Source organism: Rhodnius prolixus, unplaced genomic scaffold (genome assembly GCF_049639745.1).
Source record: "Rhodnius prolixus isolate KJV_2025 unplaced genomic scaffold, Rpr scaffold_6, whole genome shotgun sequence".
Lineage (NCBI taxonomy): Eukaryota > Metazoa > Arthropoda > Insecta > Hemiptera > Reduviidae > Rhodnius > Rhodnius prolixus.
Window position 1 is genome coordinate 12,567,558 of NW_027411634.1, and position 27,723 is coordinate 12,595,280.

Below are 27,723 nucleotides of genomic sequence, written 5' to 3' on the forward strand. Positions count from 1 at the left end.
AATAAATGTAAGAGTTACTTTATTTAAATGATCTAGATTTTACTTTCTTTTACTTCAAAAAAATATTTCATTAACTGTTTTGATTCTGCATTACATTAGAAGTATGAAACCGGAAATATAATGTTTATTTTGGGCATTTTTACGATATCAATTTTTATTGCATTATTCTATAATTTATTATCAAATATCATGGGGGAAAAATTAGTAAAAAAAATTGGAATAGTATTTTTCAGTATAGCAGAATCGCCCCTCGAGTCGATATAACACCATCCGGCATTTAAGGAGATTTGATCGATAGGCAATTTGATGGGCATGTTATATCGACACGGGGGGCGATTCAGTGACCATCACGTTCACCGGATTGGACACCTATGGACTATTTCCTTTGGGGATACCTGAAAAACAAGGTGATTATTCATAACTTTTTTCTTTCTTTCCTTATTTCTGCTTACCTAAAAGCATTTCTAAATCTAGGTGTATCAGAATCAAGCCGGAATTGCATCTGTAGATGAACTAAAGCAGAGAATAATAGATGCCTGTAACTCGGTTAAAGCCGAATCTATTTCTTTGGCTGTAAGGGACCATTGGCAGGAAAGAGCATGTCTATGCAGCTCTAATGGTGGAGGCCATTTCGAGCATGATCTCTAATATAAATGAGGAGTAAAATTTATAATAAAATAGAACTTTTCTTCTCATGTTTTCATTAACTTGTAAAATATCGCTCACAGAAAAAAACCGTTCGAGTAAATTTTTCTTAAAAAAAATAGAGGAATCTATTTCTGAAATAAAAACCGCACCTTCCCATTTGAAAAAATGAAGTTGGTGCCTGTATCTCGCTTCTGGAAGCACCGAAAAATATTTACAAATTAAATTTGGATTTCTAACAAAAAACTAAGGGAACACGTATTTTTTAGTTTTTTTTCTAGCTATCTTAGTTTCCGAGAAAAAGTCGTTATCGATATAGCTTGGGACACCCTGTATATTCATTCTTTACAAATAATACAGCGACAAACATATTGGTTTATGAAAACGCAATAGATCTTTAGGTGGTGAAAAATCTATTCCAAAGGGTCTGAATTTGCCGATAATGTCCAGCATTAAACGGTTCTTTAAATTATGATGGATTAATTCGGCATATCGCTTAAGACCTATTTCAGTGGTAAGGCTGCTTCATTGTTGTTCAAACTTTGTTCAGGATTTTAGACACAGCTCTAAATTCAAGATGCTAGGGACATGTGACGTATTACCTTATGACTATGTAATATGTGTTAGTACAATAAGTAGTATTAAATTTAATAGATGTTTTGCCACAAATCAATCGAACCTTAATTCACTAATAAAAAGCTAGACTTGAAACTATAAAAGGGAACCTAAGCTAAGGGTTATTGGACGAAGTCTGAGGATTGCACCTGGTAACATCGCAAGTCACAGGCAGATGAATACGAGTTGTGGCAATTAAATAACGAGACTGATGCTGCTACAGAAGAACTATGCATGCGCCAAATCCTAACTACCGACAGCTGTGCAGCGTAAAGCCTTCTCTTACGATTGCAGCGTCTCACGTGTTTGCAGAGAAATCTGTCTGACCGCGGAACCGTCGTTTGTGTGAGAGGTGTTAATTTCGTTTTGCCGAAAACATGATACTACACATGTAGTAGAGCAACGAATTTCGTGAAATTTCACATGAAACTGGGTAAAACAGCTACTGAAACTTATCTTTTATTAAAAGAAGTTTAAGGCGAAGAGTGTTAATCACGTGTGCGAGTTTTTGAGTGGTTCAAGCGTTTCCAAGATGGCCGAGAACACGTCGGAGATGATGACCGCCCGGGTCACCCTTCCACATTCAAAACGGATGAAAATATCGATTATAATTAACTACCGTGAGGTGCTTGCTTAACTCCGTGAAAGAGTAAGGAAAAAACGACTCGATTTGTGGAAAAACCAGTCACAGGTTCTCCTCCATCAAGACAACGCGCCGGCTCACACTGCATTGTCATTGTCAAGACGTTTCCTAGCCAAGTACAACATCCCAGTTTTAGGCCATATTCGCCTGACCTGACCCCATATGACTTTTATCTGTTCCCCAAAGTCAAATCTGCATTAAAAGGAACACCGATTTCAGTCCGTTGAAGCTGTGAAAGAAAAAGCGGCACGCGTCATGCAGGAGCTGACAGAAAAAGACTTCCAGCACTGTTTCGAACAATGGTAAATTCGCATGGAGCGTTGTAGGGATAAAGGAGAGGGGTGTCTATTGAAGGTGATAATAACTAAATATGTATATATTTAAAATAAAATGTTTTACAGCAATAGTCTCGTTATTTAATAGCCACACCTCGTATAGAGGTGAAGGAAGATAGAAGAAGGCAGCCTGAACGCATTGAGGGAGCTAGGACAGGAATATAAATGAATTATTGATGTACGAATGAATGAAGTAAGCAACCTGTTACGGGGGAAAAAAATAATTTAAGTAAAATTAATTAAAGAATCTTCTTCAGTTACTCATTAAATTTTGTTTTAATGATACCATTAATTGAAATAAATTTTGTTCAAATATCGGTATTCCTGGGCAACGCACTCGCTAGAAATAACAACATGAACGGATATTGAATCTTTTAATTTTTTAACAAAAAGAAAAAAGAAAAGAACATTTACCTTGAAGGTATTAGTCTCTGGATCCATATCCATCAGCGAATAGTCTGTAATCCGATCACCGTTTGCGTCCACAGTGAACGGGCCAGCTATTCCTGTAAATTTAGATTTCATCCAGTATGGAAAGAATAAAATCAAACAGATAATTAATGAAAAATTTCTCATTATAATTATTAATTTTTTAATAATTATTACTAATAATATACCTTCTAAAGTCCGATTCCACATTCTTCTAGTAATTTCCTCACCAATGGATGCATTATGACCGAAAGCTAAAGTTTCATTTAAAGCATGCGCGTATAATAAGACTGCATCGTAGAAAGCTGTGACGAAGGTTGAAACAGGATCTGGGCCAAATGTGAAATTATGGGATTCTTTTGCTAAAGCTTTTATCTGAAAGTCAAACAAAAAAATTATAAGACAAAAAATCAATAAATTTAAAAATATATCTTTCTTTTCTTACTTTTATTGCTGAATATTTGCATAATAACAAAACTGTCAACAATATTTAGTTAAATTCATTTCTTTTCAAGTTATAAGAATTCTTTTTGAAATAAGATTGGGTGGCCCTTAAGTTATTAAATTTAAAATCACTAATGTAATTTATACAATCAAACCCAAAGATCATTGTTTAATGTTTAATAAGAACAAGCCGGAAACATTAATTGTTTATCAGCTGCCAAGTATAAGAAAGTTTTAAAATCCCACTCCATATACAAATATAATAATCCTAAATACTACGAGGTTAGCATACTGGACTCCCACGCGGAGGTCCCGGGTTCGAATCCAGCTGCTGACCCTTAGATTTTCTCTTCCTAGGAGCTTCTTACAGCTCACTGTCCGGTGATAGACAGTGTTGTCTGCAACGAGAGAACACTGTCCGGAGGCCGGCAGTGCACTGAAAAAAGCTCAGGGCGCCAATAACCTTGGATGTTGATGCGCCTTAAATCATAAAAAAAAAATAATAATAATAATAATCCTAAAGAAGAACTTAGTTTTGAATAGAAAAATATGTACGCAATTTTTAATTATTTAAAAAAAGTTTTAAAACTAAGATCTTACAAAGTTTATGAGGTGAACATGAACTTGAACTCCATTGTAACATTGTATCACTATACAAATAGAGGTAATAATAATAGCAAAATAACACACTAGGAATAACAAATTTCACGAAATACAAACATTTTTACGAAGTGATGATGCAATACCAAGTGGTATGCGAGCCAAAAAAGGTTGGGAAAAGCTGCCTTAGACTATTGAAATAGTTGTGTTACCGACATTTATTTACGCTGCATTACTCGCGTTATTTGAGAAGGGAAAATATAAAACACGTAATAAGATTATTATAGAAATTTTCTCAACTTTCATAAACAAGTTTGAAGTTTTAAACTTCATTTAAATCGCTACCGAGAGTAAATTAATCAGCGCCAACCTGTACTCCTCCTCTTCAATTAATGTCAGCTGCCATTTCCTTTCAGTTGTTCAACATAATGGAAATTAATATTTCTGTAAATGACATTCATATAATATATAATCCTATTTAACTTCAGATTTAATGTATTATATAACAAGCTCACTGAAGCTTGTATTTCAAGGGATTGTGCGTGTGACAGGCATTGTTCAATCGACTACAGTGTTACTTTTCTCCCTTGACGGCCGTATAGCAGGGACCGTGAAGAGTTATTCAACAAGTTAAGCTCCACTAGTCAACAAGTTAAAGCTTGTTCCACTAGTACAAGAGCTTGTTTTGTGTTGTTAATAATAATCAAACCACTGTATCATCATTTGGTATTCTGTAACGTTCTTGCAATTACCATGTGCTATATAGTGTTCTAGTAATTCATAACAAGAAAAAGGTGTTGTCCACTGACTAGTACACTCTTCTTGGAGAGAATTCGGATTATTCTTTTAAGGGTTTCAACTGATAACCCTCGCATCATAAAATAAAGGTTGTTAGGTACAGTATTAATCTGGCAAGCTTTAGTCCTTCTTGATCTGATTTACATGACTACTAAGTAAAGAGGAGACTTTTTTTTCCAAGTTTGATCAACAGTTATAATGATGTAGGTTAACATTAAACTCCACAAATTTTACAATACCCTGAAGAAGGTATAATGGTAATAAAGGGAGATTCTATAAAATTATGGCAGATCAGTTACCTAGACAACCATGGTTTTAGGGGGAACTGTCACTAATAAATGGGTTGTTACGACAATAAGCAGGCTGAGAGTGAACCACGCTGTGTGCGGATCGTATCTACACAGGATCAAGAAAAGGTCCTCTCTCCTCCTTGCCTGGATTGTAATGAGGAGGAGGATTTCACACATATAATAATGATATGTCCACGTTATGTGGTAGAAAGGAAACGAATGTTTGACGACATATACAGGTATTTAGATGCACCATTTCGCTACGAAGACATAATATTCTCCACCAACATATATGTGCTTAAGTCTATAGCAGAGCTAGCAATGAAATATGAATGTATTTAAAAGTTATAGCCGATTAGAATGAATGCAAGAAAATGATTACAGAAGGATTACGTGATTTTAATTTCGGTTAAGCTATAAGGATGGCAGGAATATAGAGTACTGATCCATCCATTAGTTGTAAGTAGATGTATATAGTAGAGGGTTGAATGAGTGAAGCGAATGTATTTATAAGTAAGAATGGAGAGTGAGTGATATTCTAGTTATAAGCACCTAGACGATGCTGGCTGCATGGCGGAAGCCAATGCCAAAGAAAGAAATTCATTCCCCAAAAATCATTACTTCTTACAGTGTGAAAGAGATTGTCGTATACATTATTAACGCGTTCATGTTGGTTTAAGTGATACCGACCAAATTGAGACCCAGGAGAGAATCAAACCTACTATAGTATTCCCTACCTATCGGTAGAAGGCGGCTAAAAGGAAACTCTGCTGAAGAATGAATACAAGTGCGCAGCAGTACTGTCTATAGGAGCTGATGGAGAATGACGTGCAAAGTTAAGGCTTCAGACTTTGAAGCGGTAAGTGACTTTCAGAGGTTTAGGCGTAGGTGTGGACTTAGAGGGAATGATAGGGCTCATCAACTACATTGGAAGCAGCCATAGAAGAAGACCTCTCTGAACCTGTCCCCACTAGAGTGAGGGTTTAGTGAGGTGCTAAATACTCAAAAAAACATTCATAACCACTCGCAGAAATAAGGAGAAGCAGCGATGCCGATGTTATGTAGGGTAAAGTAGGGTGAGATGGCCACCATTTTATTTGGAGGGTGCCTGCAAATTTTTGGTAAGGGCTAGGCTTACTTTATTATTATTTTTGGTAACCTCATACGCTCACAAACATAAGATAAGGAAAAAATTTCAGAAAAAATGCTAAGGGAAACATTTTTTTGTTCTTACAAAAAAAAAAATAGCAATTGGCCATCTATCCCCACTGGGTTGGGAGAGATGGCCACATATTGTAAATGAAATTGCGCTAGTAAAACGTAAAAATAGCAGAAAGAAATGAATGGTTACTTAATATTTACTTATTATCCTTCTTTTTAAATGCGCTTTTACAACAATTTTGGCAAGCGTATGCAAAAGAAGAGCAATTTTCGTGGAACCACTTCCGGCATATTATGCATTCCAACCAATCTTTTTCTTCTGGTCTTGTTGTAGCTTTCCCCATATCCTGTACATTCAGTTTCATCGATTTCTAAAACGTCATCACTTTCCTCTTCAAATTCGATTCCTGTCCCATAGGAACTTGGGGTAGGAGAGCGTTTTATTTTTTGGGCAATCCTTTTTTTCAGAATTGTCTCTTTGGGGATGGTATTTCTTGTTGGTTTTGATTTCTTTGCAACTCTGTTTTTCACAACAGCAATGTGCTCGAGTGAAGTTAATAAAGTGGCAACAGACTTGGCTCGTTTTCTTGCAGAGACGACAGTTTGGGTGTGGGGTTAATACGATCTCAAATTTTTCTTCAGTATAATTTCCGGCGGTTAGTGTTCTGTCTTTTATGCTGAGTTGGCATTTTTCTGCAGTAAATTGGAAACTGAGCCAAACTATAACAGAAAAAAAGTAAAAATAATTGGCCATCTATCCCTACTGTTTGATGGCCATCTGTCCCGAATGCTAGAGAGAGATGGCCAACATGATAAACATAACTCAACGCGTAATTTTTGACAGTTTTAGAAGTTAGGATTCATTAATGTATACTGTACTTTCCTAATATGTAAAAAACAACACTAAAATTTCGACATACGAGGGTCGTTTGAAAAGTCCGTGCAAAAATAAAAACTACTTAATTTTTAGGGGTAAACCTTTTTTATTTTTCAACATAGTCTCCTTTTAGGCTTATACACTTCGTCCAACGCTGCTCTAGTTTGTTGATCCCTACCGAATAATAGGATTCGTCCAAGTCTGAAAAATAGCCATTCGTTTCTGCAAATCACCTCCTCGTTTGAATAAAATCTTTTTCCCGCCAGCCATTTCTTCATATTGGGGAACAAATAGTAGTCCGAGGGAGCCAAGTCTGGAGAATAGGGGGGATGTGAAACGAGTTGGAACCCTATTTCCATTAATTTTGCGACCACAACTGCTGAGGTGTGAGCTGGTGCGTTGTCGTGATGGAAAAGGACTTTTTTGTGGGCCAATCGTGGCCGTTTTTCTTGCAGCTCGGTTTTCAAACGGTCCAATAACGATGAATAATATGCACCTGTAATAGTTTTACCCTTTTCCAGATAGTCGATGAGGATTATTCCTTGCGAATCCCAAAAGGCAGTCGTTCCGGCCGAAGGAACGGTCTTCGCCATTTTTGGCGCAGATTCCCCCTTGGTAACCCATTGTTTAGATTGTACTTTGGTCTCAGGAGTGTAGTGATGTATCAATGTTTCATCCACAGTGACGAAACGACGCTTAAAGTCCTGCGGATTCTTCTGGAACAGCTGCAAACCGTCCTTACACGATTTCGTTTTTGGTCAAGCGTGAGCAATCGCGGCACCCATCTTGCGGATAGCTTTGTCATGTCCAAATGTTGATGCAAAATATTATGTACCCGTTCATTCGAGATGCCCGCAGCACTAGCAATCTCACGCACCTTCACTCTTCTGTCATCCATCACCATATCATGGATTTTATCAATGATTTCTGGAGTAGTAACCTCAACAGGGCGTCCAGAACGTTCAGCGTCACTTGTGCCCATATGGCCACTCCGAAAATTTGGAAACCACTTATAAACTGTTCTAATCGAAGGTGCAGAGTCACCATAATGTTTATCAAGCTTCTCTTTAGTCTCCTGAGGCGTTTTGCCTTTCATAAAGTAGTGTTTAATCAACACACGAAATTCTTTTTCGTCCATTTTTTGAAAATCACTCGACTTCCTCAATTCAAACGAATGCCAAACACAAAGAAATAGACCGATCTGGCTGAAACTTGGTGTGTGTTCTTCCAAGTGATGCTACTAACTAAACATAACCTCGATACGCGCAAGTACTGCTATCTCTTTGACTTTGCACGGACTTTTCAAACGACCCTCGTATACATTCGCTGCAGCACGCAGTATGTAACTATCATAAAATTTTTTGTTGAGACGATAATGTTTTTATTCTCTTAGTTAATTAATAACGCTTCGACGCAGACCAAAATAAACTCACTGTAGTCAGACATGAAGGTTCATCACTTCAGAGGTTACGCAGCGCCGTCGGACGACATTTCGGTTAAATTTCGGCTGTTGGCCATCTCACCCGATTGGCCATCTCACCCGACTTTACCCTGTTTACTATTAATGAGATACCACGTAGCTCTAAGACATTTTTTAGGGACAAATTCTGGTTATTTGCTCCAGAAACTTAGTCCAATCTTCTTTTTTCTTTCAGCTGCTTCATTTGCAAACGCCAATAGACTAAACGCCTGCTTTTTACTACCCGACTGACTCTGTTAACTTAGCAAATCCAAAATCAACTAACTTCAAAATAAAAAAGAGATATATTACTAAAAACAACAGCGTTTCGTTTTCAACATAACTTCACACAATAAAAGTTTGAAACAAAAGTAAATAATTTAATTTGTGTACGTCAAAATGTCCTCTTCCATATTGTGAAAGAAAAGAATAGCAATGACTTTTATGATAAAAGGTTTTTGTTCTTTATTTATTTTTGTTAAAAGAATAAAATTAAAATTGATATATACTAGAAAGGGCTAAGCGTTTTTAGATGAAATATTAATGGAAGCTGTCAACGAAAGAGATCATTCACTGTACGAGATGATGGTAAAAGTGTATAATTTTAGGGAGGTTCAGGTTTGACACCTCTAACAAGGCAGGTTAGGGTAACAAGGGCCGCTTTTGCCTCAATGATCACAAACGATGTTTGTGAGTAGCGACTATGGGATATCCATAATGTAGGCTGTGGTTAGCGTGTGTTTGTGAGAAGTGTATGAGCGGCTGCTGCTATTGGACGGATGGATTGCTCTCTTCTCTCGCTTCTCTTTGCTCCATCATTCTCTCTCGCCAACTGTAAATTTACCTTCCTCTCGCTGACTGACTAAACAGCAAACCTAGGCAGGGTAAACTGTAGTTCAATTAATTTGTCGCCCAAACTTCCCGAGCCAGCCCCTATCGTTGCATTACTTTCTCTGTCATTACATCTAGCACTGCCTCATATTGCCTCCTTTAGAAACCACTCGCCTGACTTTACCCTTCAAATCTTCAGGTTTACACACAAGACACCAGCAAGCCTAGCTCATACGGTGTATTCATGGTTAATACCTTACCTGGACGGTTTCCAATTTACATATATATAATTTTAATTAAGTATTTGATAAATGTAATTACTTTTGAACTCTTAACTAGGAGGTTATTGCTTTCAAAGACTCGAAAGCAACTAAATTTTTGTTACTTACTCACCCATTAATTCGCTACAGATCTTACGCGTATCGCGGAAGTAACGGACATCCTAGCTTAAGACCTTTTGAAAATTAGTAAAAAGAAGTTTCAGCTTTTTAAAACTAAAATTACCATTCGTTGATTTTTAATAATGTTAGCACGCTTCGAGATTCCTAGTCCAAACAGTTTCGAATTTTCAATCTCTCCAGAGGCGGCTCTTCTCAGATTAGTCTAAAGAATTAATACTTTAAAAAGAACAAACAACAACAATTACTCCTTCTCACCAGTTAAGAGAACATAAACAGAAAACAGAGTCCATGGCAATAACAATAATTATAAATAAATACAAAAAAGAACGCAAAGCATTGAAAACAATGGAAAAGTAAATCCTCTTAAGTTTATTTTGGAGGCAGTAATCAAGTCTAGAGAATGGACAACATAATCTTCTCTTGTCACGAGGATATTTAACCTCTGTGAAGACCATATAGTGCAATTAAACTTGTCAAGGCTTCGGGATAAGAGCACGATATCGTTAGCTACAACTAAAACCATTCTATTGTAGCAGTCTAAAAGTTACATCCTTAAAGAAGTGAATTTATCTAAACTCCAACTTATTCGATTCTAATTTTTCTATCCAATTAAAATCAAATATGTACATTATTAACATGTTTTGATATAAAATAGGTTTCCAAGCTGGCAAGTACGAGGTGTGGCTATTAAATAACGAGACTGATGCTGTTATAGAAGAACTACGCAAGCGCCAAATCCCAACGATCGACAGCTGTGCAGCGTAAAGCCTTCTCTTTCGATTGCAGCGTCTCACGTGCCTGTAGAGAAATCCTGTCTGACCGGAACCGTCATTTGTGTAAGAGGTGTTAGTTTCGTTTTGCCGATAACATGATACTACACATGTAGTAGAGCAACGAATTGTCCTGAAATTTCACATGAAACTTGGTAAAACTGTGTACTGAAACTTATCTTTTATTAAAAGAAGATTATGGCGATGAATGTTTATCACTTGCGCGAGTTTTTGATTGGTTCAAGCGTTTCCAAGATGGCCGAGAGGATGTCGGAGATGATGACCGCCCGGGTCGCCCTTCCACGTCCAAAACGGATGAAAATATCGATTATAATTAATCAACATTACTACCGTGAGGTACTTGCTTAACTCCGTGAAAGAGTAAGGAAAAAACAACCCGATTTGTGGGAGAACAAGTCACGGGGTTCTCCATCAAGACAACGCGCCTGCTCATACCGCATTGTCTGTCACTAGACGTTTCTAGCCAAGAACAACATCCCAGTTTTAGGCCATCCGGCCTTATTCGCCTGACCTGGCCCCATATGACGTTTGTCTGTTCCCCAAAGACCAATCTGCATTATTAAGAACAAGATTTCAGTCCAGTTGAAGCTGTTAAAAGAAAAAGCGTCACGCGTCATGCAGGAGCTGACAGAAAAAGACTTCCAGCACTGTTTCGAACAATGGTAAATTCGCATGGAGCGTTGTAGGGATAGGGGAGGGGTGTATATTGAAGGTGATAATAACTAAATATGTATAAATTTAAAATAAAATGTTTTACAGCAATAGTCTCGTTATTTAATAGCCACACCTTTTGAGATGCAGGCAACTTTACATGGGCTTCAAGCTTTTTAATTTTGTCCAGCTTTATAATGATAATAATTAAAGTTACTAATACTATGGTGGAAAAGGAGCTGAATTAGTTTCAGACATTCTAACAGTCTCAACTCGCTAAAAATTCACCATCTCTCATATAATGCTAACAAATACATAGTTGTTTTCCCGGTTGAGTTACTTAGTGTGGTTATAACCAGTGACAAAATAAGTCCAACCAATTGTCTATCAACAAACTTTATAAATGATTCGTATATACTGATTTTAGTACTGAATCCATATAATTAAATCACTTATTTTGCAACAAGAAACAGGATAAAGATCCCCTAAATTTATGATATTAAGTAATTACACACGCACTAAAGATAAGTCTAAAGGAATAAAACCATTCTGAAAAGAGAGTTTACATCTACTAAAAAAATAATAATATGAGTAATAATTTGCAAACCTCATTAGAAAAGTTCAAATACGCTGGAGAATCCGGAGTTTTTGCCGTGATTGTCAACAATGCTGTATACGCTTTTTTTGCTCGATTGTTTCGTTCTTCTGTATCGTTTGGCACGTGCCAAGGCGTGCGCGTCAGTGTGCTGGAAAAAAGATCAAATAAATGCATTAAATAAATCAAATAGTAAAGATAGAAATCACCAATAGGAAAGAAAAAGTAAATATTGTCGAAAAACCAAGGAGTTTTTTTGTACACAATTTAGAAAAGGCATCTTCATTTGGGGAAATCAGATAACTAGTTGTTGTCTTTAGAAACCCATTTATTTGTTATCTTGTGAGATTATCTTCAATGAAGACTCTTTACAATAGTCTCAATAGAGATATTTTCTTCAAAAGAGTGTAGAAAACTCTTTAAGCGAGAGTTTAACGTCTAATGATAGTGGTAACATTGAGGTAATCAATTGGAAGCTATACATAATCTTAAATGAAATACAAGGATTCACTTAATGTTATTGCTCATCAGCGCTCCATTCACAATATCCACATTTACTAGGATCACTTAAATTTCCATCACGTCATCAATTTTTTTTGTGCTTTTAACCAAGAATTAAATAATATAAAATTTTCGACTTCTTTGGCCATTAGCGGCTCCCTTGATACTTGTGTTTCGTTTTTACTTGAACGTTTTCTGTTCACGTCGGGATGGCTGATATTCCAATTACCTGTTTGTAAGGTTTTGGTGGAGTCTCAAGCGGAAATTGATTCCATATTATCTTCTCTTGTATCGTCCGACACTCAGTCGATAAGGAGGAATATGAAATCTTGGTACGCTTTCTATTCATATCTAAAGATATAGAGACTATTTAATACCTCTACGAATAATATATTATTATTCAATACAGGTTATTCAAACCCTCTTTGGATCATATTAACATATGTTAATATTTTTTTTTTGTCTTATTTGTGGCAAAAAAAGTATTAACGCTCTTCATAACGCAATGTTTGTCTGCATTTAAAAGAAAAAAAAAAGAAAACGTCTTTAATTTGAAATTATATTTTCTTTTAAACAAATTTTAAATTTGTGCTAGAAGAAACATTTTTTTGTGTTTTTAGAATACCAATAAAAATCTATAGTCAAGGTATCGTTTTGTAGAAAATTTTATTTTTTAAAAAGAATGGTAAAAAGCTAAAAATAGCTGAAAAATAGGAACTTTTGAACAAATCTCTGTGACTATAAAAAGCAACCTCATTTTTTCGTTAACTAGTATAAGGCTATGCCTAAAAAAAATTCCTTTAAACCGTACTTAAGGGTTGAAAAAAAGGGATTTTTTGAGGTGTCTTTGAAATTTTGATAGTTGTGCAGCTAAGTACACTTTTACATGGAATAAAAATAGATCTAGCCAGTCAGTTTAACCAAACCACGTTAATACGAGGGTCGTTTGAAAAGTCCGTGCAAAAATAAAAACTACTTAATTTTTGGGGGTAAACCTTTTTTATTTTTCAACATAGTCTCCTTTTAGGCTTATACACTTCGTCCAACGCTGCTCTAGTTTTTTGATCCCTTCCGAATAATAGGATTTGTCCAAGTCTGAAAAATAGCCATTCGTTTCTGCAATCACCTCCTCGTTTGAATAAAATCTTTTTCCCGCCAGCCATTTCTTCATATTGGGGAACAAATAGTAGTCCGAGGGAGCCAAGTCTGGAGAATAGGGGGGATGTGAAACGAGTTGGAACCCTATTTCCATTAATTTTGCGACCACAACTGCTGAGGTGTGAGCTGGTGCGTTGTCGTGATGGAAAAGAACTTTTTTGTGGGCCAATCGTGGGCGTTTTTCTTGCAGCTCGGTTTTCAAACGGTCCAATAACGATGAATAATATGCACCTGTAGTAGTTTTACCCTTTTCCAGATAATCGATGAGGATTATTCCTTGCGAATCCCAAAAGACAGTCGCCATAATCTTTCCGGCCGATGGAACGGTCTTCGCCTTTTTTGGCGCAGATTCCCCCTTGGTAACACATTGTTTAGATTGTTCTTTGGTCTCAGGAGTGTAGTGATATATCCATGTTTCATCCACAGTGACGAAACGACGCATAAAGTCCTGCGGATTCTTCTGGAACAGCTGTAAACCGTCCTTGCAACACTTCACACGATTTCGTTTTTGTTCAAGCGTGAGCAATCGCGGCACCCATCTTGCGGATAGCTTTGTCATGTCCAAATGTTGATGCAAAATATTATGTACCCGTTCATTCGAGATGCCCACAGCACTAGCAATCTCACGCACCTTCACTCTTCTGTCATCCATCACCATATCATGGATAACGTTTACATTAGGCAATCGTTTCTTGAGCTTGATGTTGTTCCTTGAAAGACAAATAAAGTACTTAGGAGGAGTTAACAACTCCAGGGTTCAATACAAGTCTAAACTACTAATTAACACCATGTTAGATTGAAAATTTATCGAAATGACCTGATGAAAAGGTTGATAGAGTCTTCTGCAAGAAAATGGTAGAAATAAAATAAACAAACTAATTATCTAATGATCGAATAAAAATCTTTTTAATAAAAAGAAGATATAACAGTTAGAAAGATCCGAGGAGTACATTTGAAGAAGGAACAAAAGAGATGGAAATCAGAATTTAGCGACTCCCCAAACTCATTGTCTGCATTCAATTATAGGACTAAAGCTTAATCTTTATTTTTATTCTCGTCATACCTTTTTCCTTGATAATTGAAGTGATTGTGTGAAAATAAATTAACTAAAAAAAGAAAACTAATTCTAATTGGATGGCGCCACAGCATTATATAAAATGGAGGATATTAAGGTTAGAGAGACGGGCGAATAACATCACTAATATAGCAATTATCATGACTACGTAAAAAACTCGTAAAATATAACGAAACACAAGATAAAATTACAGCCTTCTTAAATATGCACAACAGCGTTTTAACAACTCTATTTAGTGAATTAACGAAAAATAATTGCGCTAGGTTATTCAAAGTATTAATTAGAATTTTTTTTTTTTTTTTTTTTAAAGTTTGAAATATTCTCAATTTGGAATAAGAAATTTTGCTACTTTGAGCAAATTGGTAACATGAAGTGTTAAAATGCTGATTTTTCAACTAAGTTCCAAATCAATGTGGCCTTGAGCTGGAGGGACCCAGTGTCACCAATATTATCCAGAAAATGGTAATTGGGAGATTATTATCAAGTGGTAAGGATGCAAAAGATGATGAGGATGTATTCGCAAGAGTGCAGAATGAGTTAACGTGGATTTGGAAAAAATAAACAATAAAAAAAAAGGTTATGGTCACGTCATAGAGAGAATATTCCGGTGTAATGCTTTATAGGTGCACAGCATTTTAAATATTTAAGAACGGTTTAAGCCTCTGATAATAAAAATAATCATATTATTTAGAAGAGTATATTATTTCCGGCCGGTTTAACAAGTTTTTGGGAAATAAGTGCCTCCTAGCAGTAAAAGTTAGAATCCGCGGTATAAATATTGCGGTCAATCGTATTATTTACGGTTGGCTGTCAATTGAATTGTCTTCAGTCGTCAAGCAAGTGGGAAAGTATGGAGATAGGAAAAATTTTTGGACATTACAGATAGCAGGATGTCAATAAAACTTTGAAGAACCGAGAAATAATGGCTGACCTATTTAGTGAACCGGATATCGTGAAGTCATTTAAAAATTAATCGCTATGGATAAACGAGAGAGAGCTTAGAGATGCCAAAAAAAGGACATTATTAGTAAAAATCTGATGGGGAAAATGTACAGTGTAGTTCTCAACTGAAATGATTGCAGGATATCGAGGAAGATTTGGAATTACTAAACTGTAAGAATATCTGGCAAAAAAAATAATAAAAAAATAACGAAGGAGAAAAGTACACTAGCTGAAGCTCGGGTCCTTCTCTTAAGCCCAAGAAAAAGTACGTAAAACTGCAGGATGGAAAAACCTCTGAAATTTTATTCATTCGCTGGAGATTAAGTCAATGGCGTGCTTGGAAGTTCTAAAATAAGATAAATAAATAAATAATAAAGAAAAATAAAATAAAAATTAATGACGATAATGTGAAAATTAAGTTGCCCAAGATTCAGAAGAGAGGGAAATCATATGGATTAGAAAATAAGAAGTTTTCATGGCAGTTTCCAACGTCAAATATCAATATTAGGAACATCAAATAGCAATGAAAATTAATGTTGATATAAACTAAAATATTCTTTCAAAAACAATGAACAAGAATAGAATATTTTAGTTTAAAAATTTATTAAAAAAATAAAAAATAAACACATTCTAATAAATGTTGTATAAAGTAATAAAACCTCAGAGTTTTGTGGCATCTAGATCTGGTAGCTGCAGGCGCAGTAAGTTCACATTAAAACAGGTAGTAAAAGTAAAGGAACATTACTTATATTACCAGTGGGGTCGTTTTACACACAATACCTTTCAATGGTTCAACATTAGATCCTGGCAATTTAACGTCACACTTTTCCCATTTTTACGTTATTTAACATTCTTTAGTTTTAAAAAAATGTTAGCCAATGTTACAAATTTTTAGATTTACAATTTAATTGTGAAGTATGAAATGGACTTTTAAAAAAGAGAATAATGTTTTATACAATAAATTACTTCTTGAACTAAATCACAATTTTACAGTGTTCTACCTGATAGATTTGCTTCTATTGTAAACATTCATTATCAAAGCGATAAGAGTTACTTCTTTGACTGTCAAGATTTCTGCAGTCCTGGTAGCATTGACAAAAGTTCTCTCTCCTCAAAAAGGGATTTCTTTTTCTTATCTCAGTAAACTGTGCGTGTTTCTAGTTCGATCACACAGTTAGCAGAACGATGGGACCGGAGCTGGAGTGTATGGAGTTAAACCTGAGATACTCATTGAGAGAGCTCATGGGAGATACGCCACCGTCTTTCAGACCGAGGTGTTCGCTATTAAAACTTGCGCTGAGGAAAATCTGCGAATGAATCTTAGAAATAGGGAGATTTGCATTTTTTCGGACAGTCAAGCAGCACTGAAGGCCCTCCTCTCTTCCTTCAGAACTACCTCTTTCCTGGTTTGGGAATGTAGAAAGGCCCTAGAACAACTGGCTCAGTACAATAAAGAATAAAGTTCGACTTGAGTGGGTGCCGGGCCATGTGGGGATCAAGAGGAATGAATTAGCAGATCAACTGGCCAGGAATGGAGCTAGTACTTCTTTCATTGGCCCGAAACCAGTCCTGGGGACTGCACCCTTGGTGCAGTTCGTGCGGCTCTCAGAGATTGGATCTGGAGAGAACATGAAAAGAACTTGGTGATGCTTCCTGGCGTAAAACACAGCAAGAGTGTCATGCCCTTGCTATGTAAACAAAGAACCAAACCGAAAAGACTATGGGCTTGGGCTGCAATCAGATTACTCTGGTTACAGGCCTTTTCACAGGGCACGGTAGGTTCAGGAAGTAGACTGCGGCCAGAAAGAGGAGGAAACGGCCTCTCACCTGCGTTGCAATCGAGAGACTGTGTCACGATATCTTTGGAACTTTAAGGCCAAAGGAGATTGTAGCGCAGAAGGAACTGATAGGGAAAGTCCTCAACCTTTTTTAGAAGGGGAGGTTTCATCTATTAGACCTAAAGGGGAAGGCACAGTAAGCCTCTTGTGGCTGCGGTGCCGTGGTGCATAGGTCTCGTCCTGTTTTCTAATCTAAATCTAGCAGAACGATTGTAACTAACAACAATTCTTATATTCTTAAACAAATCTATTCTCCTGAAAATATATGAAGAAATATATAGATTTATCTTCATTCACAATATTCATACTCGTACATTACATTCATAAAGATATTTAGGAATGTCAGTTTAAGTTTTAACCTTCTACCGGTATTAGAATAAGTGAAGAAGCAGTAAAAGCTTCTTTTCAAAAATTTGATGCTGGACTTGCGAAGAAGAAAAGTCATCCGTTGACTTCCAGTATTTCTGAAATTATGCCATGCTCTGTACAAAAGATCTTATTATACAAGATACATTGAAGAAATCTAATATATTCCTTGCTTTTACCATCAAGACGGAAAAGTTAAATCCATTGTAAATGAATATAAAACGTCAAAAACATTAGGCTAAATTTTGTTTATGTAAATTACTTTTCAAGTAAAGATAGATTTTTGTACCATCACTATTCCTCACTTTGTCCATAGTACTATCAAAACTATCTTAACTCACCACAACGAACGGATGTTCTATATTTACGAAAGTTTCATATCTAAAAGGAGTGGCAGATGTGTTACGCCAGCATTATATTTGGGAAAGTGACTCTGAGAAAAATACGACTATAATATTTAGAACTTTAAGAAATTTTTAAACAATTATTGTTAAATTACAGTTTAATAATTATCTGAAGATAAAAAAGAAAAGTTACAATAAATAGAACCTAATAAAAAATCTTTTTAAATGATTAACAATAACAATAACAATAATAATACGTACTGTATTTATGCAATATTACATATCACAGAGAGTCAGCTTCGTACATCATTACAAATAAAAGAAATAAATGAAAATGAGAATAGTTAGTTAAATAATAAACTCCTTTTGAAAACAAATTAATTAAAGATAAGCAAGTTAATAAATAAATAGCTCCATATAAATTAAAGTAAACATTTTAAGGAAACATAAATTAAGTAAGATAAAATAACTTAAAATAAATTTAACGCAAAATCTCTTCTTTTAATAACAGCCAGCATAAAGAACGCTATAGATTTCAGTTTGTTCAAATCATTAATAATTAATAAATTTACTGAATTTTCTTCCTCGCTGATATTTTTATCAATGTATGTTTGTAGGAATTGGTCTCTAGATAATCTATAATACGGGCATCTAAAAAGTACATGTGAAAGGGACTCATATTCATTACAATTACACATTTCACATATTTCCTCCGCATTAATTATGTGAGACTTCCCATCAATATACAATCTTACAAGAGTTTTATTTGACAATCTTAATTGGGCGACAATTCTAATATATTTGAGATTGCAATTGTATTTAAGGTATTGTTCGCCATCAATAAATGAAGCCATCAATCTATAACTGTTATTATATCTCGAATTAAGCATCCTTTCAATGTCTTTACTTTGTAAGTGATTAGCCCATTTGCTTAGAATGTCATCACAGTTATCGGCAATAGTTTTACAATCGTAAGTCGTATCTAAAATTGAGGGACATCCCACCATGATCAACAATATTTCACATAATTATTTCTGCTACAATAATTTATAAAAATAAAAATTATAGTTAATTTATTAGGATAGAATATTTGGATAAGTCTATCGCTGATTTTAGGTTTTGTAATTTGTGCAACTTTGCGTGGATTTAGTCGATGTCGAACTATATTTTCTGCCTGAATCGATGGTATAGTCCAGCTTCTACAGTAATTCCAAAAAATCTAATTGATGACTGTAAATTTCTTTAAACGTGGGTAATTCCCAGCTCTATTTGGATTTGTCGAGGTTTAATTATCGTTTTAATGTTAACACATGAGCTGGCATTCTGAATAACCTACTCAAGTTACTTTGAATAGAAGTCTTACTTAGAAGACTAAATTTTGAAGAAGGTTATGAGACGATCCTAAATGAAAGGTTTCATACCATGTAAGAAAACCTTTCATTTCACATAAGGCAACAATGGTGCCCCAACAAAATATGGAAGAAAAGTTTGGAGTTATTAAATAACTTCTAGGCAGCCAAACGTTCTTCTTCTATCCTCTACATACGAACCCGTCAAAAGAGTTTAGCCCTTCTTTATAAAGGTCAAGGATGGACGGATGATATTGTTTTTCATTTTTCTAAAACCACCAAAAATGAATGGATTAACAATTGAAAAAAACGGAGATTACTGCCCTGAACCGGTTTTCTGATCCATCAAGTCACAAAATCGGTCCTAAATGTCACTGGAGAAGTTTTTGCCGGTTGGGTATCGAGTTATTATACTGAGAGCTTCCTAAACTAAGTTCTTCATGATATCACAAGTTCGGGAATTGAGTTGAACTGTATGTTCTTGAGAAACAACTTGCATCTACTGATCAAAGTAATATTTAATTCACAATTTTATAAATATGAAAATATAGAAGAGTTATATCGGAAAATACTCTCAAGATTTTCATGTTTATTTTCTTACAATTGAAAATCTTCGCGAATATTTCCTTCCTTACTGAAGAGAACTTTTTATTTCTTTATTTTATTTTATTTTTTTTTAAGAGGAATAGAAATCCAACAAACATTTGAATAATATTAGCATTTGAATGAATGAAGAACTCTGAACATAAATTTTGTAACAAAATGCTCTGCTGTTCTGTCCACTTCAGTGAGAATGATTGTCGACAAGCACTTCTTTACAACCACCCCCAAGCTTATGACTATTATATTTCACGCTATTTTATTTCTTTTTCAGAAAGAATTTACCAAATTGTCCCTGGAGGGAGAAAAATCTGTATATAAATGGCAGAACATTTATTTATAGACAGAATATTTATTTAAGACCGACTTAAAAAGCGTCAAGCATTAAATTTGTGTCAATTATAACAATTCAACCAAAATGATGAACCAGTAGAAGATTTGATCGATTACATCCAATGATTCTGAATTCTAATTTAACACATGCCACATTGATTGAAATTTAGTAGCTGGATACAAATGAAATAGAGAGATTAAATAGTACAACAACAAAACCTTCAAACACATGGCAAACCATCTGCAAATGGTGCTAAATAAATGAGAATCAGGTACCTCATCTATGTGTCCATTATTGGAAGATTCATTATAATTTTCTACCAATTCTCTCAATAATTCCCTGAAGAAGACATCAAATGAAAGCGAAAAAAAATAAGCATTATGGTTTTTTGGACCAAATCCTCGATACTATTAAGTCACAAAACTTAATTTTAAACATTTAAATAATAATTTAAACAATAATGAGAAAGGAGGCATCGATTTGTAATATTACAAAACGATTTCTTTCAATAAGTTTACCATCGATGAATAAGATACGAGGGTCGTTTGAAAAGTCCGTGCAAAGTCAGAGAGATAGCACCACTGGCGCGTATCGAGGTTATGTTTAGTTAGTAGCATCTCTTAGAAGAACACACACCAAGTTTCAGCCAGATCGGTCTATTTCTTTGTGTTTGGCATTCGTTTGAATCGAGGAAGTCGAGTGATTTTCAAAAAATGGACGAAAAAGAATTTCGTGTGTTGATTAAACACTACTTTATGAAAGGCAAAACGCCTCAGGAGACTAAAGAGAAGCTTGATAAACATTATGGTGACTCTGCACCTTCGATTAGAACAGTTTATAAGTGGTTTCAAAATTTTCGGAGTGGCCATATGGGCACAAGTGACACTGAACGTTCTGCACGCCCTGTTGAGGTTACTACTCCAGAAATCATTGATAAAATCCATGATATGGTGATGGATGACAGAAGAGTGAAGGTGCGTGAGATTGCTAGTGCTGTGGGCATCTCGAATGAACGGGTACATAATATTTTGCATTAACATTTGGACATGACAAAGCTATCCGCAAGATGGGTGCCTCGATTGCTCACGCTTGACCAAAAACGAAATCGTGTGAAGTGTTGCAAGGACGGTTTGCAGCTGTTCCAGAAGAATCCGCAGGACTTTAAGCGTCGTTTCGTCACTGTGCATGAAACATGGATACATCACTACACTCCTGAGACCAAAGAACAATCTAAACAATGGGTTACCAAGGGGGAATCTGCGCCAAAAAAGGCGAAAACCGTTCCTTCGGCCGGAAAGATTATGGCGACTGTCTTTTGGGATTCGCAAGGAATAATCCTCATCGACTATCTGGAAAAGGGTAAAACTATTACAGGTGCATATTATTCATCGTTATTGGATCGTTTGAAAACCGAGCTGCAAGAAAAACGCCCACGATTGGCCCACAAAAATGTCCTTTTCCATCACGACAACGCACCAGCTCACAGCTCAGCAGTTGTGGTCGCAAAATTAATGGAAATAGGGTTCCAACTCGTTTCACATCCCCCCTATTCTCCAGACTTGGCTCCCTCGGACTACTATTTGTTCCCCAATATGAAGAAATGGCTGGCGGAAAATAGATTTTATTCAAACGAGGAGGTGATTGCAGAAACGAATGGCTATTTTTCAGACTTGGACAAATCCTATTATTCGGAAGGGATCAACAAACTAGAGCAGCGTTGGACGAGGTGTATAAGCCTAAAAGGAAACTATGTTGAAAAATAAAAAAAGGTTTACCCTAAAAAATTAAGTAGTTTTTATTTTTGCACGCACTTTTCAAACGACCCTCGTAACTAGGTTGCGAGAATCCCAGTTAAGACTGCATCCAGAAAATCCAATATGTTCAAATTCTAAAAATGCCTCAAAAAATACTGTTTGTCACTGTCGCTTATACCAGTTGATGTTATTACACCAGAATTAGTCGAAAGTCCAAACGGTTGTGGCACCAATATTCCATTATTTATCAAGGCAATTATTCATGGTTCTAAACTAAGAGTACAAATACTAGCTGATCCATTTTCCATCATTCTTGATTACAAATTTAATACCCTTCTTAGTAATTCTTTTTTACCATCATCAAAAGATACTTAAAGGCTTACAAAGCGCCAATGTCGGTGCTCGTTAACATTTATTATCCTTCATTGTAGAGCTCTTGTATATTTATGAATATCAGGGGACTCCATTTTTTAAAATAAATGAGAAAAATATTTGCATATAAGAAATTGCAATGTAGATATTTCTTTCTGCATTCTATTATGCAACTTTTTATGTTTCAAAACGAGATCTTAAGGTTTAGAGAAATCAAGTACTGAGAAGATCGTTTATTCTTATCACATATTATTCCTTTTTTCATTTGTAATTGTTCTATATTTGCCATAACAATAAACAAAATATTTAACAATAACAAAAAACGTAATAAACTAAACCTGGTATTTCAACTAGATAATGATCTTTGAATGTGTTCGTGCAGGTTATACCAGCGAGTTAAAACTTTCCGCTCGCTAAAATTCAGAAGATCGATAAAGGTACTTTATTTACCGACATTGGTGCAGGATGAAAAGAGAGGATAGAAGTATCATTAGCGAAGGTCTAAACGATAGTTCTAATATGCAAAGGAAGATCAAGTAAAAATAATAAATTTAAATAAAATTAATTTAACCCTCAAACCACAAGATGCGGGTCGGATCCGACCCGAGACGAAAACATATTTCCATTGTTCCCTCCACAATTAACTCTTAGCGATTAAACTCGGTATACCCTTTCTGTGAGTCCTTAGGAAGAGACCACACTGTTTCCGCCGATTCAGTAAGTGTCTCTCCGCTCTCTAGGTTTTAATCTGTTTCAGTAAGTCAGATTCTAGGTCGGATCCGACCCGACCTTGGTATTAACGTTATACGTTTTGTCCTGCACAAGTGGAACAAAAATGAAGAAAGTTACTCTGGAGATGCACGTTCGACGTTTCTCAAGAACCTTGCGTTTGCCTTGACGCATCCTCTTGCAGAAAAAATACTGAAAAACGAGCGTTTTCCAAAGGAATTACTCCTTACGATTGAAAAATATGTCCTACTTGTTCCCACTGATAATGGCGAACAATCAAATGATTTTTTTCCTTAACAATGTGATAATTTTGTTACCACACAACTATTTTACTTTAATTTTCACTCAAGCTTTTTGTAAACTGTTTTATTTTTATTGAGACAAGGTTCCTTTTTCAAGTTCATTTCTTCATGTCTTAGTCTATTCTAAGTTAATTGTGCCATAAATTTATACAATTTATTAAAAAAATTATACATTTTATATAGAAATAAATGTGTTATTTTGAGTTATATTTGAGTTTTTCACTCTAAGTAAGAAAATATAGTATCGGGTCGGATCCGACCCTACCTTAGTGTTCGTGTCAGGAAAATTCATCTTGTGGTTTGAGGGTTAAAACGAAAATCTAAAAAGTTACAGGAGTGCGTTTAACACGCATGACATACAAGTTATGCGGGTTTAGTCTACCTATCATAGAGTTAATTTCTATTTTAAAGTCAGATTCCTCTTAGTGAACAGCGCTAGTATCGTGGCTCATTCGTGAAAGGCAATTACTGCGCTTATTCGAGCTTACTACAACTTAATAAACAAATACTTATAAGAAATTACTCAATTTTTTTTGCCCCAGCATGCACTATTATTTCTAAAAAGTGATAATTACATCCTAATTTCACTAAAATCGGGACCTACTCCAGAGAATTCATGTACTGTACTCTTTTTAATTATGTCGAAGCGAAAGAAGAAGAATATACATTTCATTTCACGCCAACGTTTCGAACTATATTTACTTCATCTTTAGGGCTAAGATTTTTGTTTAGTATTCTATATTTTGATGGAGTTATTATAAACAAAGACTTAGTAGATTTTATGAAGGCTATATACTACGAAATGTAACTTCCAAAAAACTGTCTTAGAAATGTGTATAACCAGCAAGGAATGTTTAATAATTCGGAACTAAAATACCAATTGTGTTTTTATTGGTTTAAATAGTTTAGAGGGGTTATTAGAAACCGTAGGAATTGTATAGACTGGGATCTACAACCTTTCATCACTTTTAGGCACTTTTTGAGCTCATGGTCTTTCTTGAAGGAACCTCATGTTTAAGTAGCAGATAAAATAGTTTATTAAAGCATTTTTTCTACTCAAATTCACAAAATTATTCTTGTATCTTTATTTAATCTTAATACGAACATCTTAATAAGACTATTGTATAGTGGAGGTAGCGAATCAGGTTTTATTTTATTTATTTTCTAGAATACATTTTATGAATAATTAACTTTTAAATTTTATAATAAGTAATGCGTCTTGATTAGAGTATTTGAAGCACGTGACTTTTACCGAATTTCAATACATTATCAATAAAATATTTATTTATATTTATTTTTTACAATCAACTGCCTTTTTTATATACAATATACATTAATATTGTAATTTTTACTTAAATATTATATTAATCTAATATTTTAGTAAGACAGTCCTCTACCTCGTTCCTACATGAAAAGTACCTTGTATAGATGATTTCCAATTTACGTGCGTTTTTGGCTGAGCAAATAGTGATCACTTGCGGAACCCCTTTCCAGGGATCCCTAAGGTTGAAGACCACTGGCCTAGACAGTTCTCTGCCCAAGAAAAGCCGCTCTAGTTTGTTAAAATCAGACATAAGCTGGTATTCAAATGTTATCTTGATTGCAGAGTATTTCTTTAATATCTCGTGCGGAATAATTGTTTAAATATGAAAAGTCCATTGTTCTTGTTCTTTGTTTATCTCTGATACGTAACTTATTAATAGTATCATTTCAGGAAGGATATTCGTTAAAACAATACGATACTGGGGGAAAAAAAATCCATGGCACGTTGAGGAAGAGGTTTGCAATATCCTAGGACTTTGATCTAACTTGTGACCATTCTTGGGTAAATAGAGCGGTGAAGTGTTTCAACCACCTCAAAAAAAAAAAAAAGATCACGAAATCGTGAGCTTTGGCTCGTGTTAAGTTCAAAACATGTTGTAGGGCGTGACCTGCTATAGATGATTTACTGTTCTACAGAAAAGAACTGGTTTTGTTTGAAATAGGAAGACAGATATTCCATTATTTCTTTGTTTATCAAAATTGTAGTCTAACGTGGCTAAATACCATAAAGTTAAAAAGAGAAACCAAAGCTTAAACATTAAACCGACCTGAACATAAACGTGTAATGTTGTAAAGTAACAATATTACAATAATTAGCACTCAGGGATCTAATCATCTTATAAGAATCACAAAGCTGTAGAGAGATAAAAAGGAATCTTTCTTACAAGAAAGTGAACAATTACAGACAGCAGGATGATTCTTGAAAATGAAGGACAATTTAAGGGCCAAAGAGAGCAACATTAATTCATTTTCTTATGATTATTGGATTGTAAAGGAGATAGCTTTCTTTTATTGACCTTGTATCCTGATTAACAAAACCTGGCGGAGAGCAAAATGGGAAAGCTTTTGAATGTAATCAGATTAATGGAGCTATACGTATAAACGTAGGATGCTGAAGGAGATTACAGATAATATTTCTCTTCTATCTCAAATCGAATACACCAAATTTATTTTGAATTTGGTCACAGTAAAGATGATTTTTGTTTTTAATTACCGTCTGTTGGTTTCTCTTTTCTCTATAAAACCTACGTCAGCTTTGCCTCGCTAGTTTTTTGGGGGTTACTTTTTGCAAAAAGTTCTTGTTCGTTTTATTTATTTTAATATTTATGGTTCACCCTAAATAGTTCGTTCAATTTATTTTCGTATTCTTAAAATTCAGTTCATTTAAAGGATCTACGAGGGTCGTTTGAAAAGTCCGTGCAAAAATAAAAACTACTTAATTTTTTGGGGTAAACCTTTTTTATTTTTCAACATAGTCTCCTTTTAGGCTTATACACTTCGTCCAAAGCTGCTCTAGTTTGTTGATCCCTTCCGAATAATAGGATTTGTCCAAGTCTGAAAAATAGCCATTCGTTTCTGTAATCACCTCCTCGTTTGAATAAAATCTTTTTCCCGCCAGCCATTTCTTCATATTGGGGAACAAATAGTAGTCCGAGGGAGCCAAGTCTGGAGAATAGGGGGGATGTGAAACGAGTTGGAACCCTATTTCCATTAATTTTGCGACCACAACTGCTGAGGTATGAGCTGGTGCGTTGTCGTGATGGAAAAGGACTTTTTTGTGGGCCAATCGTGGGCGTTTTTCTTGCAGCTCGGTTTTCAAACGGTCCAATAACGATGAATAATATGCACCTGTAATAGTTTTACCCTTTTCCAGATAGTCGATGAGGATTATTCCTTGCGAATCGCAAAAGACAGTCGCCATAATCTTTCCGGCCGAAGGAACGGTCTTCGCCTTTTTTTGGCGCAGATTCCCCCTTGGTAACCCATTGTTTAGATTGTTCTTTGGTCTCAGGAGTGTAGTGATGTATCCATGTTTCATCCACAGTGACGAAACGACGCTTAAAGTCCTGCGGATTCTTCTGGAACAGCTGCAAACCGTCCTTGCAACACTTCACACGATTTCGTTTTTGGTCAAGCGTGAGCAATCGCGGCACCCATCTTGCGGATAGCTTTGTCATGTCCAAATGTTGATGCAAAATATTATGTACCCGTTCATTCGAGATGCCCACAGCGCTAGCAATCTCACGCACCTTCACTCTTCTGTCATCCATCACCATATCATGGATTTTATCAATGATTTCTGGAGTAGTAACCTCAACAGGGCGTCCAGAACGTTCAGCGTCACTTGTGCCCATATGGCCACTCCGAAAATTTTGAAACCACTTATAAACTGTTCTAATCGAAGGTGCAGAGTCACCATAATGTTTATCAAGCTTCTCTTCAGTCTCCTGAGGCGTTTTGCCTATCATAAAGTAGTGTTTAATCAAAACACGAAATTCTTTTTCGTCCATTTTTTGAAAATCACTCGACTTCCTCGATTCAAACGAATGCCAAACACAAAGTAATAGACCGATCTGGCTGAAACTTGGTGTGTGTTCTTCCAAGAGATGCTACTAACTAAACATAACCTCGATACGCGCCAGTGGTGCTATCTCTCTGACTTTGCACGGACTTTTCAAACGACCCTCGTACAAAATAAAATTTAGATTGCCAATTCCTTTCTATAACATAAATGTAATAAACTAGAATAATAAAAAATTGTCTTTAATGGCGCATGAATTTATTTTGCCGAATCTTAACAGTCAAATTTCGTCTAAATTTAGAATATTTGAGTTAATTCGCTTTCTGTACTGCATTGTTTTGCTAAGTGACATTTTATGCTAAAAGCAATAAAAATTGCACTTTACTAAATCAATTCAGTTTGACATTTCGGGAGAACATTTTATTCGTTATCGATTTGCAACATGTTTCATCAATAGCAAGGGGAAAAACAACTAAAAAAATCGATTCAGTTAAGTTGAATCGATTCTGACTTAAATCTTATAAATATTTAATCCCTGCTAGCACGTAAGCGAAACAATTTTGAATTTTCTACAATTTTTTCCGCACTTTAATTTCTTATCAACCAATCACCAACCCACAAACAAAGTGAGAGCACATACCATTGTACTT

At 35.4% G+C, this 27,723-nt stretch overlaps 1 protein-coding gene across 5 annotated transcripts in view; it reads right to left on the bottom strand.

Moving 5' to 3' along the window:
• The window catches only part of LOC141460024 (atrial natriuretic peptide receptor 1), a 716,933-nt gene that overhangs the window by 300,470 nt on the left and 388,740 nt on the right, over positions 1-27,723 (bottom strand). For all 5 annotated transcript variants that reach the window (XM_074139630.1, XM_074139629.1, XM_074139631.1 and 2 more), the window contains 3 exons: positions 11,578-11,716; positions 2,856-3,042; positions 2,653-2,744 (listed from right to left, as the gene is read on the bottom strand). In XM_074139630.1, coding sequence (XP_073995731.1) covers positions 2,653-2,744; positions 2,856-3,042; positions 11,578-11,716 — 418 coding nt within the window. The remainder of the gene's footprint in view (positions 1-2,652; positions 2,745-2,855; positions 3,043-11,577; positions 11,717-27,723) is intronic.